This window comes from Heloderma suspectum, chromosome 3, assembly GCF_057233095.1.
Source record: "Heloderma suspectum isolate Gila_16-S chromosome 3, 16-S_ref, whole genome shotgun sequence".
In the NCBI taxonomy this organism is placed as follows: Eukaryota; Metazoa; Chordata; class Lepidosauria; order Squamata; family Helodermatidae; genus Heloderma; species Heloderma suspectum.
In genome coordinates, this window is record NC_139460.1 from 34,287,814 (window position 1) to 34,304,771 (window position 16,958).

At 38.5% G+C, this 16,958-nt stretch overlaps 1 protein-coding gene across 3 annotated transcripts in view; it reads left to right on the forward strand.

The window, feature by feature from the left end:
- Positions 1-16,958, forward strand: part of TNFRSF19 (TNF receptor superfamily member 19) — an 81,873-nt gene that overhangs the window by 26,844 nt on the left and 38,071 nt on the right. For 2 of the 3 annotated variants that reach the window (XM_084842883.1, XM_084842882.1), the window contains 2 exons: positions 8,267-8,365; positions 11,497-11,607. In XM_084842883.1, coding sequence (XP_084699009.1) covers positions 8,300-8,365; positions 11,497-11,607 — 177 coding nt within the window. In that variant the 5' untranslated portion in view covers positions 8,267-8,299. Of the gene's footprint in view, positions 1-5,355; positions 5,479-8,266; positions 8,366-11,496; positions 11,608-16,958 lie in introns of all 3 variants that reach the window. The other variant, XM_084842881.1, reaches the window with a different exon arrangement.

A 16,958-nucleotide genomic window follows, 5' to 3' on the forward strand; every position in this document is an offset into this window, starting at 1 on the left:
ACTTGGAATTTACAACGTGTTTCCAGAACAATGGGGAAGGCAACGTTTACATGGATATCTTCATCCAATAGCCACACAAAAAAAGAACCAGCTCCATAGAAATTACCAAAGACAGTTCACACCTGCCCAATAACAGTAGATGATGTATGCTTGCAGTAGATGATGTATATATGAATTTTATGGTTTTGTTTGTACTATGGTTTGCAACCATTGCAGTGGTAGCAACTGCACAAGTGCATCACTAATTTTTACCAATGAGGAGAAGGACTAATCAGTAACACCGATGGTGAGAAAACAATGCATATGTATATTCTCATTAATTGCTTCAGTGTCAAGATTTGCATATTATAGGTTGTAATGACTATTTCACTATAAAGTTCAATGAGCATATCAACTTAACACCTATATCTGCCTTTATTTTGCTGTGATCAGACATTAGATATATAGTGGATAGCTTGATGCTTCATAATGAACACTTTTTGAACAGTTCTTTTATGACAAAGGCAATTTATGTTTGAGTTTCATTGAAGTATATGAAAAAGAAAAACCATCACAGGTCTTGGGTATTTAATATAGAATACTGCCCTGAATAAAGTGGAAGTGGAATGAGTTTGGGTGGAATTCATTTACGGTTAGGCCTTGCCTATGCAGTAGGTATACTGGATTACTGAGATGCTGATTGAGAGACAGTAATGCTTTTGTTTCCAGCTGGAGAAGTTTCTTCGCTGGCATCTACCTCTTGTTTTCTTGCAGCTGTATACCTACCCTGGGTTACCCACCTGAGTTGTTTTTGGTTTATTTAGTCCATTGTTTTTTCCTTATGTTAACTGTACTTTTTGACATGTATCTTTAATAATAATAATTATGATTTAAAAGATCCTCATTATGTTAGAGATATACTAGAAGGTAACATCAGAAATTGCATACAGTAAAATTATGCTGTTATATCTAATCATGCAAAAGTAACAAAAGAATTGCACAACAGGAGGTTTACAGAAATGTTATAGAAACGCAAAGCGGTAATTTGAATCAAAAGTTAGTTCAAACACAATTAAACCTATCCAGGATCTTAATCATACTGTATAATGAAGAAACAGTCCAGTCTTAACAGCTAATCTTTCCCAATCCCAACAGGAGTCTAGTCTACTAGCAGTAGTAGAGAACTAGACATGCTCTCTTGAAATGCATTGAATCCTTCTTAATCAAAAATGTTTGCTAGCAGATTTCAATAGAATTGAAATTGCTCATAGTGAAAGTATAATAGGGCCTTTGCATCTACTGATAAATGATTGCTGTTTTGTCACCTGACTATGTTACTGAAGATCTAAAGAACTGCATAATTCGTTCATGTGCCTAAGGGTGGGGGGTGGGGTAATTTGTGTTTTCTAGAAGGCACCCCCTGCCACTTGACATGCTTCTTTTGAAACTAGGGGATTTTACAAAGTAGTCTCTCTGATGTGACATAGGGGTTTGGGGGAGGGGGAGATTAGAAATCCTGCTGGGCATGCCCTTGTTTTTGGCCATCCCTAACATAGCTCTTTGTATCCTGTGTAGTGTGTACTGTTAGAACTTGAAATCAGGGTGCTAGTACTAGATATGAATCCGCCCAGCTGCTTTAAAATCCTTGGAGAGAACAGCAGCTTGGGGACAATTTTGAGTGGAAAAATAGCCAGTCGTTAAGCAGCCTCTTCTCTCTCCCCCCCCCCCCCCGCTCCAGCTGATCCTCCACATAGTTTTCAGCCTCCTTCAGACACTTGTGACTTTAAAAAAAGTTAGGGGAATGTATGCACAACTATATTTCACATGTGTCAGCCTAATAGCTGCTTTGAAATTAGTCTTCGCTGCATGTTACTTAGAAGTAGAAATGCAATGGTAACAAAGCAGTGGAAAGTTGTTAGGCTGAATAGTCCTTGGCCAGGCAGGCAGGTTGGATTAAGATTGACTAGGGTTGTAGTTTTTTGTTTCCATAGTAGTAGTGTGTGGAACTTCAGTTTTGCGGGAGGGGAAAGGAATGAGGGTGGGATTTGAACAAGTCAGCTTTAATCATACCATTCTCCACGCCACTCCTTGAAGCAGGGTGTTGTCTTTGCTTCATACACTTTAGAGCAAGGGTGAGCAACTTGTGGCCTTCCAGATGTTTTAGCCTACCCTCACCACTGGCTGTGCTGGCTAAGGGGATGGGAGTTGTAGGCCAAAACATTCAGAGGGCCACATGTTGCCCATGCATGCTTTGGACATTACCACCTACATTGATAATAACTTTACATCCTATTCAGTACTGTCTTCTTTGCATGCAGTGCAATGTAGAAACAAGTAGTTTGAGGTTTTGAATATTTTAAACTTTAGAGGAGACTTTTATTTTTTTTAAATCACGCCATTAATGTATATGTACATATGAATAATGTGATTTTTTTAAATTTTGTCATATGTTTATACTGTTAATAATATAGGCTCTGCAGTGTTTTAAAATACTTAAAACATTTTCCTCAAAGCGGTATAATGGCTTGAAAGATAGTTTATCCTAAGACTTACTGAATAAAAATGAGAAATGGATCCCTGTGGAAAGGGGGGAGGTCTTCTACTTCATACAGTCTGTCTGGCTAAAACAAGAGGTATTGTAATTTGAATTATGATGTTTACATAGAAAAACAAATTTAATATTGTCCACTTCAACATGCAGACTGATGTATGTTTTGGGACTTCCATATTCGCAAGCAGTGAGAGGATCATATATCCCTGTCCATATTCACATTAAAATGACTTTAATACTTTAATAATAAGTCTCACCCTGGTTTAATTTACTCGGTAAATTTTACCTAAAGATAGAAGTGTTCATAAGGCACCTATCTGCTTGTCTTGCTGATTTCTATTGAGTGTAAATGAGCACACAGACATTTACTTTGATGTGATTACCCTACAGTAGGATTGGAAAGATTTAGCACAAACACCCATTATGTTCCATTTTATCCTTTGCTAAATGTGACTTTATAATGAAGATTTCATCTTGATGGAATTGTCCCCTAGGGTTGTCTTTGTATTGCTGAATAAAATGTTATTATAAGTATTAATGTCTTATAAGTAGAAAGAAAATGTGTATATCTGTTGAATTTGTGGAGACACCAATTCTGGACATACTTTTCTCTCTGTATACACAGGAAAAGGATAGACTGGATGGCTTGTGTCCAGCTGACATCAGTACAGTGCCATTTGATAGCAGCAGAGAACAAATTTGCCCAATAGCAGCCTATTATTAAGTGCAGTAATGTCTGTTTTTAAGCCAGAAAAGTTTAAACTGGAGACAGAAACAGGAAATATGCAGTTGGCACAGTTTTGTTTCTTTCAAGACTTGCTTCCAAGCGACTCAGTCAGTTATTTGTATGCTCCAACTCCTTTAATTCTTAATCTAATTTTCTGTGTGAAAAGCACCATATTATTCCTGCATATTCTGGTCCAGAAATCATATTGTATGCTATGTTGGATACTGTTTCAACATATAGTAGCTGAGCTGTCTCCTGGAATGTTTTTTTGAATTGGACAATTCCTATAAAACTTTTGTGATTTTAAAGAAAAGGTTCAGATGAGAATGTGCAACTGTGCAAATTGAGACTGTACAAGTTCTCTGAAACATAATATCCAGATGTTCACAAGCTCCTTTTTGGAAGTTCTAGCAATCGTAAGCTTCAGCTCAGAACCTTTTGATGAACTGCACTATCCCAGAGGTTGAGTAATTCTTCACTGTATAAATGAGGCAATTAGCTTACTTGCAGCACAGCAAATGACCACAGGTACTGGTCCAGTATAGAATCATGCAATGTGAAATGCTTGATTTTTGAAGGCTGATTCTGAGTTTTAGCATATGAAATTCCAATGTTGTGTTTGGCAATGTTAGCAGAAAAACTTTAAATTTGCTATTCAATAGGAAAAATACTCACCAGTTGCATAAGAAAGAAATATCAGTAGAAAAGCTAACAAAAATATGTGTGGTTTTAGAATAGTGTGTACACATAGCTTTTAAGGTTAAGTAAACTTACTTTGTATTATTTTGGCTGGCTTTTGTTAACCAGGGATAATTGCGTACAGCGGTGGATCCTTATTATATTTATATCCTGACATTGGTTGTTGCCCAAAAAACTCAAGGCAGATAACACAGGAAGTCTAAAATACAAATGTATCAAAGCAGGCCAATGAAATGGAGCTTGCTCTCTCCCCCTTCCTTCAGAGCTGAGGTCTCCAAAGTGGTGCCAGCAGGCGCCTCTCTTGGCGCCTGCCAAGCTCCCTGGCCCTTCTGACTTTTATTTCTAATTTTTAATTAATTGTTTTTAAACTTGAAAGCCTGGCATACAGCAAAATGAAATGTTGCCTCAAGCACCATCTTTATTTGGGTTCGAAAGGGTGGTTTTGTGTTTTGAAGCTCAGCCCCCACCTCTGCCTTATACTGAGGTTCTTGGGGAAGTTACTTTTTCTTTTAGCCTCACCAGTTTGCCTTCTGGTAAACCGGTGTTTTGTGATTGGCTGTGCTCACTATGGCAGCCATTTTATGAATGGGCAAGCCCCATGGTAGCCATTTTATGAGAGCACCCACAACGCTCTCTTAAAATTCCAAATGTGCTCACTAACCTGGAAAGGTTGGGGATCCCTGCTGTAGAGTGAATGACCAGTAGTAGAGACTGAGAGAGGAGAGGCCATGTGGCATTTAGGTTAGGCAGGCCTATGGAAGGAGCCATGTCTACCCATCTATCTGCTATCTGGAAAGTGTGTGAAGGAATATAGGTATTATTTATTATTTTAATTTAACAGGTGACTCTTAATATATTGTTAGCCAGTCCAAGCCTTTGGATGGGATCAGGTAGATAAATGTATAATAGGCAGATTTAGTTGCTACTGTATATACCGTCTGCCCACAGTGAACTTTTATGGAAGGAGTTTGCCTTTCTTGAAGTTGAATTATGTTATGTTATTTATCTGTTATTTATTTTATTTCTATACTGCCCAATAGCCCAAGCTCTCTGGGCAGTTCATAAAAATTAAAACCACATGTTATGTTATAAATAGGCACACAAGTTCTGAAAATGTATGACCAATGTGCTGCATTAAGAGGATTTTATAAAAGGCCTATTGAAATAGAAAGCTAGGATAAAGGAACACACCAGAACATGTTATAATAGTGATTCACTTTATTTTGCATTACGTTTTGCCAGTTGCATCGGTAATAGTAATAGCCCTCTGGCAGTTGGGACTGGTTTATCCAGAAATAAAGCACATTGCCATGTGAGCTATGCACATGGTTCTCCTTATGCAGAAATGAGATGGGAAACTATTTGAATAGTCCATGTGGGGCTTGTGTTGTATTTCCAGGTTCATTGGAAGTGACTAGTCCTGCTCACCTTGAACCCAAGGGCCCCAGGTCCAAACAGGAGGAGGGAGATGAGTGACTGAATTATCGTTCAGGTTACCACCCACTCAATCATTATTTGCCTGGTACTTTCTTTAAGCCTTGATTATAATAAAACCTAATATATCCAGTTTTTAAAGTGCATGGTTAATTACATAGTGAAGAGGCTCTATTACATTAATTGTCTTTAATTTGTTCACCATTTTATTACAGTGTAACTAGATTTACAAAAAGTAAGTGCTGTATAGTGGCCAATAAATCAAGGTAGAAAAACTGCAATTTTTAAGAAATACACCATTCCTTATGTAGGATCACTAATAGACTTAGGCAAAGTTAAATATAACAGCTCTTTTTCATAATAAGCAAACTTAACAATACATGGTCAAATTGTTTTGAAATGAAATGTTCATGGCCGAAGCAAAACTTGAAATTAGTAGCTATTTTAAACTGGAAAGAATACAATGTAGGAAATTCCTATTTTTAAAGGTTTGATTCATGACATTGCTGTTGAGTGTATCACTATATTTTTAATCAGTTTTTCCCAATTGTCAAATATAATGTAAGAAAAAAAGTAATTCATCCAATTTACTAATTGGATGGCAGCCACTGAAGGTCACTGGCTTCTTGGAGCAGGTCCAGGTAATAATATAAATGTCCTGTACTCCTTCAGATTCCCACAGAGTTGTAGGTCCTTTCATCCAGTGGAAGATGAGCTAACTAAAGTTAACATCACAATGAACTAAAGTCCAACTGTGATTGTAGTTATAAGGAGTCCTAAACCAAATTAGGAGGATTTCTAAGGAGCTTTCCTCTTTATCACCCCAAAGACACACACACATGCACACACACTTGTTCCATACCAAATTTAACTGAAATGTCCTTTGTTGCAACCTGTTGATTAATAATTCAGCCATGAAATAGGTCTCTAAACGTATGTGAGTTGTTCACTCCTGCTCAAAAATGTTTCAAAATCAGAGAGTAAAAGCATTAATTTGATGTTTTGTTTAGATCCACAGCAAGTTATGTTTCACTTGTAGTGGAAGTTATTCTAGGCTAGTTGGAGTTCAGGCCAATATACGTTTGGTAACATGTGAAGATGTCATATGATGCTGACTTGCAAAGTGGAGTGAAACAAGATAATGGGTTTCATCTTGTTACAGTTAACAGACTTTAAACAACTATATGCTGACCTCTAGGTCAGTAATTAAAAAGGAAAGGTTCTGTCCTCTCTCCCTTCCTCTAATAAGGGTGAGGACAAACATGACATTGCAAGAATGATCACAAGAGGTTCTTCACTGGCTATTTTAAGTCACATTTGCCATTTGTATTATAGACATACTGTATGTATCAATAACTAGTCAAATGCTGGATCAGTAAGTTACTTCCGAAGCCAAGAAACTGTGTCAACCCTCAGTCATGCCCCTTGTGCATCAGGCAGACAGTCCATTTTTATGTTTTAAAATTTATGAGCATGGTTTATGTTCAACAGGACTTTCACATTACAATTCAGATTCTATTCCAAATCAGGAAAGATAAAGGTTCTATACTATGTTGGGTTTAAGTTCAGGTTTAGTTTGATTCCTTGTCTAAAACAAACAGTTTATTCTTCTTCCTGTAAATACTTTTTCTGCAGTAAACATGAAGAGTAATTCCCTTTTGATGCATTCAAGACCCAGTTCCTGTGACTGGATTATAGCGTGCTTTGCCATGGTTCAGAGTTTAGTAACTCTTGAATGCTCTTTGGCACCCAAAAGAGAGGGCCTGTTCTCTTTGAGGTGGCAAACCTGTGTCTCGAGGTTTAACACATAACTAAATGGCCTTCTTTCAAAAACATTCCCTAGACATAGAAAACAAGCACACCAGAGAGAAGATTAGGTTAAAAACCCTTCTTTCTGTCATCTAGTTTACTTAGAGATTTATTTTTATTTTCGCATGGAGCATTCAGTGATGTGATCTCTTGGTACAGCCAGGCACAGATTTAATTTGCCACCTAAGTGAGAACTAGACTAGATTCTCAAGAGGTTGGTGACTGTGAATTAGGTGCTCTGTATCCCAGTTGTGTCCCTTCCCCCTGTCCTGTTCCCAGGGGCAGCATGTCCATATAGGCGAACTAGGTGGTTGCCTAGGGCGCCTAGTTTAGCGGGGCACCAAATTCAGGGGGGGAATACAAAAAAAACACCCCCAAAATGAAGATGTCATTATTTCAATTCCCGTGCATGCACGGAGGGAACATGACCAAGGCTGTGGAGATGAGCAAGTGGGTGTCGTGGGACTAAGTCAGGCTGGCCACCAGCCCACTTTTGGGACCCGATCCTCAGGCGACATGGGATATCCTCCTGCTCTGCTGCTGCTCCCAGTTGGAGGCAGGGAATGAGAGGCTCCCCTGAGAGCAGCTACTTCCTTTGCCTTTGGAGGGCTAGCCAAGGGGCTGGCGGCGCCTTGTTGTCCATGTCCTCCCAAGGATGCAACTGGGACCTATCTTCCAGGGCTGCGTTAGTCTCCTTTGTTGTTTTTATCAGACCCTCTGTGCTGATACAGAGCTTAGTAAAAAAAGGGGGGGCACGTTTTATTATAAATGATCATATTTCGGCTTCTGAAGATGCAGGGGGGGTTCCCTCTTCATTAAACAAAAAATAAGGGCAAAATGTTTCCCAGTTTACCAAAAAAGCAGCCCAGATCTGACCTTGGGGGTGGGGGCGCCCATTGCTGGCAGCTAGTCTAGGGCCTTTCCTACCTGTTCCTCATCATTGTACAGGCCTAGTCTGTACTGAAACAAGATATAACATTGCTAGTGCCTCATTCTACCTTGTGTAGTGTGGTCACAATGTGCAGCTCCATCCTAAACATTTAAAATGATATTTTTTTTGTTCACAGATATAGTACTTTCTTAAAAGAAAGATTTCAGGAATGGATATGAAGAGGTCACAGTGGCAATCTTTCATACTGAAGCTGCTGATACTTCTAATATGTTTTGTAAGTAGTTAACACTCCTTGCTGTGCATTTTGAATTTATGCTGCAGCATGTTGCACAACTACAGCCTCTTGTACTTTTAATGACTAAGCCACCTGATATGGGTAGTTATTTTGTGGCTCAAGGGCAAATATATGGTATACCATGGGGTTAGTATTGCAGGGTTCTATTACAGTAGAAGAATTACTCTTTGCTTAAATGTGGAGCTGCTGTGGTGTCATGAGTTCTTGTTGATTAATCTGTGGCAACTGCAGAATAACTGGCTAGGACTCATTAGATACTCTGTTTAAAAACTGAGTGGGTTAAAATGATGTGGACAAGCCAGTTGGTTACCAGCAAACCCAGTTGGTGGAGAAAAATCAAATCTAACAAAAGGTTTAAGTTAACTAACTGCGTTGATTGAAACATTCGAAGTATTACATCTTTTATCTTTACAAAACTTCCTTAAATACAGTATTCTTGGTGTAAACTCCAGGGTGGTCACCGTACCTTATTCTGGTCCACCAACTTGAATCTTGAAGTTTACAAATAAGCACACACGATTCATGGCAACATAGAGTTGCACATGGCAGAAGACAGGTGTAGGCAGATAGATCTAAGAAGTTATCCAAGAGTGCTGTCAGGTTTGATCAATGAGACTGAAGTCTCATCCAGTTTGAGTGGCAGCTTGAATCGATTGTGAATTGTACAGCAACCTTTCATAAGCATGCAGGCCAGGCCAGGTGACAGGGACACACATTTCTTGCCTTGGTCACACATCCTGACTTTGACTTATTGTGAAAACCATTGTTATTCATGGCATCTGCATGTCATGACCTTTTAATGAAGTGTGTTTCATGAGAATCGGTCAGCGGGAAGGGAGTAAAAAAAAAGATGACCAACTAACTCCCGACTTTGAATAATATATATAAGATTAGCCCAACACAATTTGATGCTTAGCAGAGAGGCAGCTAATGTATACTAACACTGTTGTAATTTTTTTCTTTTACTTTTTCTAAGCTTTTTTAATATACATTCATTAATTTGCATATATCTGTAGCAATAAATACATATATATGAAAATACAACTTACTAGCAATGATACATAGGCTTCAACAGAAGCAGACCAAATAACCAAATAAGTATCCATTTGAAGGTGGTGTCTATATGCCACCTGTTCAAATGTTGAAAGCATTATAAGGTCCTAAATCCATTTCGTTATAGGAGCTGAGTGTTTAACCTCCCAGTGTTGTAATATCGATCTTTTAGCTGTCAAAAGTCACGGAGACCTTTAATTAATTTATGCGAAGCAAGTGAATAATTTAAAGGAGCCTGTACATCAGTGAATATTAAAGACTGTTCCAGTACAAAATGTATCAGTATAATAACCTCCTTCCCAAAAGAAGCAACTACTGAACATTGCCAAAACATACATTCAAAAGAAGCATTAGCTACATTTCACTGCCAGCAATTAGCCAAATTAGACAATCCCTTATTAAAGAGATGTTGTAGTGTCCAGTAGACACACAAAATGTTTTTGCTGAATAAGATGCAGCCTAAGATCCATAGTCGCGACAGGTATAGATGCCAAAGCAGCAATCCACTGATTAGGCAGAATGGGACAATCCAATTCTCTATTCCATTCCTGCTTAAAACCCTGTATATCATATTAATTCACCAAGAACAAGCACTTACAGACTTGGATAGTGGGTCACTTTGCCTGAATAAGTGCTTCCAACAATGCACAGAGACTCTGATGCTGTAAAAGCGGCCAGGCCAAACCTATAGATTAAGAAATGCTGCAGTTGCGAGTATGCCATTCAGCCATAGCTGGCAAGTCATATTTGGCACACAGGATAGAAAATGACAAGAACTCATCATCAGCACCTGCCAGTTGATCAAAGGTAAAAATTGCCTTACCTATTCATGTCTGCCACAGATTTAGGCACCCTTTACCTCAACTTTTGGGTTGCTTCAGGAGCACTTGCAGTACAGCATATAGTACTGCAGCACCCACCCTCTAGAATGCATTTCCAGGTCATTAGACAGGCTCCCACAGTTTTGATGTTCAGACCCATCTCTTTACACAGGCTCCCTAAAGTGTGACCTAGCAGCTATGGTCTGTAGCATACAGGGGAAGTTTATGTGGATCAGTTTTTATTAATTACTGTGTAGTTTTACTGTTATGTTTTTATTATTGTTTTGATAGTAATGATATGGTATGTTCACTACTTTGATAACTCTATGGAAAGTGGTATATAAATTTGAATAACAAAATAAACATTATTTTTCAAGGATCTTGAAAATTAGGTGTACCTGTCCCATTAACATGAATAGGATTTACGCACACAACTAAGAATTCAAGTCCCGTTCATCTTAAATGTATGTTAGGTGTGTGTAAGGCTGCAATGCTAAACAGACTTACCTTGGCATACAGCTCAGTGAACACAGTAGAAATTATTTCTGACTTGGGCAGAGAACTGAGCTTCATGACTGTCTGGATTACCTGGCTTAATCCCATATAATAATATATTTTGTCATGTTTTATGATCCATCCTCTTCCTGTCTCTTTTACACAGTTTCAAATACTAGAGTGTAACGTATTATTAGTTTTGTTTTAGTAGTTTTTAAAAAGGTGTTTCACAATTTATGTAGTCCGTTGATTTGTGGAGCTGATGGAATTTTGATATTTGTATATATTTACATTAGTTTAATAATAATGAAACAGATTCCCTTGTTGTGCCTAGTAGATGCAAACATACTTACTTTAGAGGGGAGAGGAGAGGCCATTCAAATATGTTCCATTTAAATTAATGTGATATACTTCCAAGTGAACATTTTTAAACTCTGGGTGTTAGCCATATTCTAAGATATCACAGTGGCATATTGTCAGTTTGACCAAGCCACAGAATGAATTAAACATATCTAACATAAAAGGATCATAAAACTATTTCAGTTATAGATGGATCTAAGGTCAGATGTTGTTTCGGTAACTTATTTTTAGAAGATTCAAGCTGCAATCCTGTACACCTGTATTTGGGAGTAAGTCTCACTGAATTCAATAGGACACTTCTGAGTGGATGATTGCACTGTTAGACGTTTCAGATGAATAAGATGCTAAAGCATGACTTTAATTATTTTCTCTTGTTTTTAGTCAAATACTGTAATTTGTGAAACAGGAGATTGTAGAGAGCAAGAGTTCAGAGACCATGATGGAAACTGTATGCTGTGTGAACAGTGTGGACCTGGAATGGAACTGTCTAAAGTATGTATGACTGCTCTGTAAAGTTATTCCTTTGATTTTATCATTTTGGCAACTATTATAAGTAACTTGAATACTTTTCTGCAGTGTGTATATGTATGTATATTGAGCTACTCTTGGAAGTGAAACAGCACTTCTAAATGCAAAATAACTGTTTTGGAAACCTAATTACCTTTGCAGAGATACCCACTGTCGCTGGAAAAGTAATTTCATATAGCTATAAGGGTTAAAAATATTGTTATGAATGTAATATTTAGAAGTAACATCTAAGTCTATTCCTTTCTTTTAAAAAAATTACTGTGTGGTTCTTCCATTCTTAGCTGTATTCTGCTCGAGGAAAAAAAATACAAACTGGAGCTTTGTGGTTTCTGGGTGATTTGAAAAGATTTGCTCAAAAAATCCATCAGCTTAAAACTTACTAAGGGATTTTAGTCTTAAAGAACAATACACCCTTTCTTTACCTCACTTTCACTTTTGGTTAAGATGCACAGCTTTTCAGAACATTTCTGTGTGCCATAATTGCATTTAATTACCTAGGGAGGTAGTGGGCTCTCCTACACTGGAGGCATTGAAGATGAGGCTGGACAGCCATCTGTCGGGGATGCTCTGACTTGGATTCCTGCATTGAGCAGGGGTTTGGATCTGATGGTCTGTAGCCCCCTTCCAACCCTACGATTCTATGATTCTATTATTCTAATCATTCTTCTGTGTGCTTTGTGACACATGGAAAAACAATAAGTATTTTTCATGCTGCAACACATACTGTAATCCTTCTGATATGTAGTGTTGGGGTGGGGTTGGTTATATATATGTTCTTTTAAAAGTATAACTAAAATATAAACTATATCTATTCTAAATGTTATATTGATTGGCTAACAAGCAATAAGAACGGTTAAACAGTTAAACAATTAAACAACATATTGAAATAGCAAATCAAACATATTAAATCTAACATATTAAAACTTGAGAGCATAACGTTTATAAGACCAGGGAAAATAAAAGGGGTTGCCTGGCACCTAAAAGACATAACAGCTGGAACCAAGCAAACCTCTCCTGCAAGAGTATTCCAAAGATATGCTGCCACAGCTGAGAAGGACCTCTCTCTGGTTGCCATCCCCTAACCTGCGAAGGTCAGGAACACCCAGTGAAAGGCCTCTGATGATGACCTCTCAGTACATGGACAGGTTTATGTGGGAGGAGGTGGTCTTTCAGGAACCAAGTCATAAAGGACTTTAAAGATAAGTACCAGAACTCTGAATTGTACTCAGAAACAAAGTGACAGCCAGCATTGTTGTTTCAAAACTGGCAGGTTGTGGCCCCCTGGACCAGTCCCAGACAGTAGTCTAGCAGCTGTACCTTGGACTAACTAAAATATCAAATAGATTTTCAAAGGCAGCCCTATCTATTACACATTGCAAAAGTCTAAACTGGAGGTTATCAGGGAGCTGATTTGTGGCCAGGAGATCTCTTTCCAGGAGGGGTGCACCTAGCACACCTGTCTCAGATAATGGAAGGTGCTTTGTGCAACAGAAGTCATTTGGGTATCCAGTAAGAAAATTGGATAACTCAGCATCCCCACTCTGTGAGCCTGAACTTTTAGTAGAACACAGTCCCATCCAGAACAGGCTAAATCCTACCTTCCCAGTGAGATAAAAACAGCCACCAACAGTTATTGCTGGCAAAAGCTTTGGGAGCTCTTGGACCACCTTTGAAGAAGAAGGCAGTAGTAATAATTTATTATGGTCAGTTGACCAGCAAAATAGATTTATTCTACATTATACAAAATCCATAGAAAATAACAATTATTAAACCGAGGAAGAGCACATAGCACAAGTTACACATAATAACTTTGAAGAAGAAGGCAAATTCAGGGCCAATACCCACTCTCAACTCTAATCTCTGTATGAGGGCTGGACTCCATGCTACGCTGCATTAGCATCTTGAAAACACAATGTAACATTGACTTATCCTAGCCCTACAGAGCTTGGAACTGGGGAGCGAGGTGGAGTATCAGCCCTGCAGTAGCATTCTGCTTTGGAGATGCTCAAAGAACTTCAGAAGTACAATTCAGCTCAGAAGTCCGCAACATCTTCCCTAATTTGTTTTGATGGAGATGGGGCAACAGATTATGCATGTAGTTGAAATGCATTTCTGGGCATTCGGCACACCTTTGAAGCTCAGCATTTCATGGACAAGCCTCAGCCCTTCTTCTAAGAAGGAGCTCAAGAGCACCTCCAAAACCTCAACCGCAGAAACTATTCCCAGTCCAGTTCCAAGTACAGGAGAACGACTGGAGCTCGCTGCACGTTAGTATGGCAGGTGTATTTGTGGACGCTGCTGGACTGTGAAGTAATTGTGTGTAATTCCTCCATCAAAAGAAGTTAATATAATAAAATATCTCCTTACATCTTGCTTTGTAGTTCTTACATTATATAAACTTATTTTCAAAACCTCAGCAATTCATGGTTAAATATGCATATGTTGCAAGATTCTACGCAAGAACCAGTGGATCAGAATAGATATTTGGCAGTACTTTTTAGTAAATCTGTGTCAGTGAGGAACATTCTTCCAAGTTAGTGCAACTATGCTTTAATGTTGAAAACAGGTTGTTAGGCAACAGATTAAGTAACTCTTCTCACATCCATCCACAGACATAGCGAGTCTCCTGCAGGTCTCCTTATGTGTCTTCACATTTCTATAGTATAATTACAGAGCAATCCTGTGCATATTTACTCAGAAGTAAGTCCCACTCTGTTCAATGGGCCAGGTAAGTATGTATATGACTTCAGCCTTAATTTTGCAGCATAAAACTGGTACTGTTATCTGAAGTGGACCTCCGCATGTGCATCTCTCTACGTAAAAGATGTGAAGAATTCTGCTGTGCACTCCATGCATGTTGCTGATTCCCACAGGGGTGGATTTGAAATGCTTATGTGTATGGTTTCCGTATAAAATCACCATAGAATCACATTTTCTTTTTACTTCCTCTGTTCTTCAGTTGAATCCCCATCTTGAAAGACACCAAGTTTTCAAATAATGAATTTATCTCCCTTATACTGATGTTTGTGCTGTGTTTATTTTTTAAACAAAGGAACTGTGCCTTAAGAACATCTGAAAATGTTTAGATGAATTCCTGATCCTGAGAATGTACCTTATTTGTAACAATGGACACACACACACACACACACACACACACCAGTGAATGGGATTTTAAAACCAGCAGAGTTCTCAAACTCAGGCATACTGACAGATTTGGTGGACAAATGGTCCAAACCTATTCCTTCTCTCTTAAATGTCATCATGATTTTTTTAGGAAACAGGTCTCTTGTATTAGGCAGCGTTCATAGAGTTCTTGGCAAAAGCTGTTGAGGAGACATTGGAGTGGTGACTCAGATTAGATTTTCTTATGATTGTCTGACTATCTTTTGTGAAAGCCTCTCCCTTGGCTGACTATTGTTTGTTATCTTTATCTTTGGATGGATGGTAAATATTAGCTCTTCAGCTCCTGATGCCTTGGAGCAATGTTGCTAATTAAAATGTTAACTGCCAACGTTGACTTTAGTCCAGCAATCTATGATGTTTAGATCTCCATGAGTGGAGTCCTCTCCTCCCATTCTTTACATATTGCTCCATCTAATAGTGCCTGGGTGGCCAATGCCTCTCAGTTTAGAAGTGAAATCGGGCCACCCAAAAGCAAGGTAGTGGTTTCTTCATATTCGGTGGACTCCCTAGGTATGCAGAAGTATATACATTTGTAAATTTTTAAAAGAGAAAAAAATGTTTTCAAAAGATCAAAATGGACCTGTGAGCTTCTAGAATCAACAGAATACTGAGGGCGTGAGATAAGAAAATATTTGAGTAATTCATCTTGCCTGGAGAGGTTCACATTGAATGCCAAAGACTCAAACTCATATCTTTGCTACCTTTGGTAGGGTGAGGCAGGAGTGTTACATGCTACTGCCCAGTTTTCCTAAAAGCCTGGATTTCTGAAGGACAGCTCTTATGTCTGATCTAGGGAGACAGGGGTGCGGAGGTCAAATAAAACAAAACATTTTTTTTTTAAATGGTATCTGTAGAGGCTATGGAGTACCACAAGAGTCAAAATTAGCTTGCTTTGCTTGTAAATAAGCTAATTTTGACCTTTTGGCAATCTGTAGCCACTGCAGGTGTCTTCTCTTTTTTTTTCAAAAAGATTTTTAAAAAATGAATTTGGGTGATAGGCTGGGTGGCGGGGGTCACGAGTTGCCCACGCCAGCTATACCCATTTGCATGGGCATAAGTGCCATTAAACTCAGAAGGGCTTACTTCTGAGTAGACATGTATAGGGTTGCAGTGTAAAGGAAACAGAGTTTGGACAGACTGTGCAAGTCTGTCAATTAAATCTATGGTTGAGAGCAGTTGAACCATGGAATTTTGAAGCTGCTGGTGGTGGGAAAAGGTAAATTGGAGGGGCGGGGGGGAGAGATGGGAAATTGACATACTTGAGAGTCTTACAACATAGGTGCCTATCTTAAATTAGCCATTTTGAAGCAAAAGGGAAAGTGGGAGGAAAGCACTGGCAAATGCCAAAAATTGGCAGATAGAATTTTCCAAGGTGGAGCCTTGTCCCAGTACTTACATTCTTGGATAAAGCACTGTTGAGGAAGGCAGTAATGCGGTTGGCAGAACAACATTTTCTTTGGAGGGAGGAAAGTCACTCTGTGCATATGTGAGGGAGCGGAGAGAGGTGAGGGACAAGTGGTACTTGCTATGTGCGTAGGGAGGAGCTTCTCCATGTTTATTTTGTGTTTGAACTATTTTATATAACAGATAGCTAACTTACAGAATTCACTATAACAGTCATTTGCTTAAATAGCTTTTTTCAAGGGTTAGAAAAATTCATGGATTTCTGATCTTAGCTCTAACTACTTAGTTCCTTTTTTTATTACAATAATTCATATCCCTCTCAGGATACAAATCCTTCCAATGATTGCCCACATCAGTCTCTGAAGAAAAGCTCATTGATAGCTCCTGAAGAACTATTTTATTTTGTCCAATTCTGTCCTTTAGACACACATTAGGTCATCTTGTTTGCTTTTAACATAATAATCCCTGAAGAGTAGATCAGGAAACTGGTTTATTGTATGCGCCACTTAAAACATATCTTCTGTATCTTTGGCAAGTCTTTCAAAGAGAACTATTTTGAAGCAATTACTGGATAACATTTCTTGTCCTTCAGAATTATCTCTTTCAAACAACATACTTTGAAAATTACGTCTAGCTGCAGAATGTACATTTCAGAGTTCTTTTTTAGGAACAAATTGCTTCACATAGTCTTACCTTTAGTTCAGCTAGCATTTTAGGGAAGGATGTGG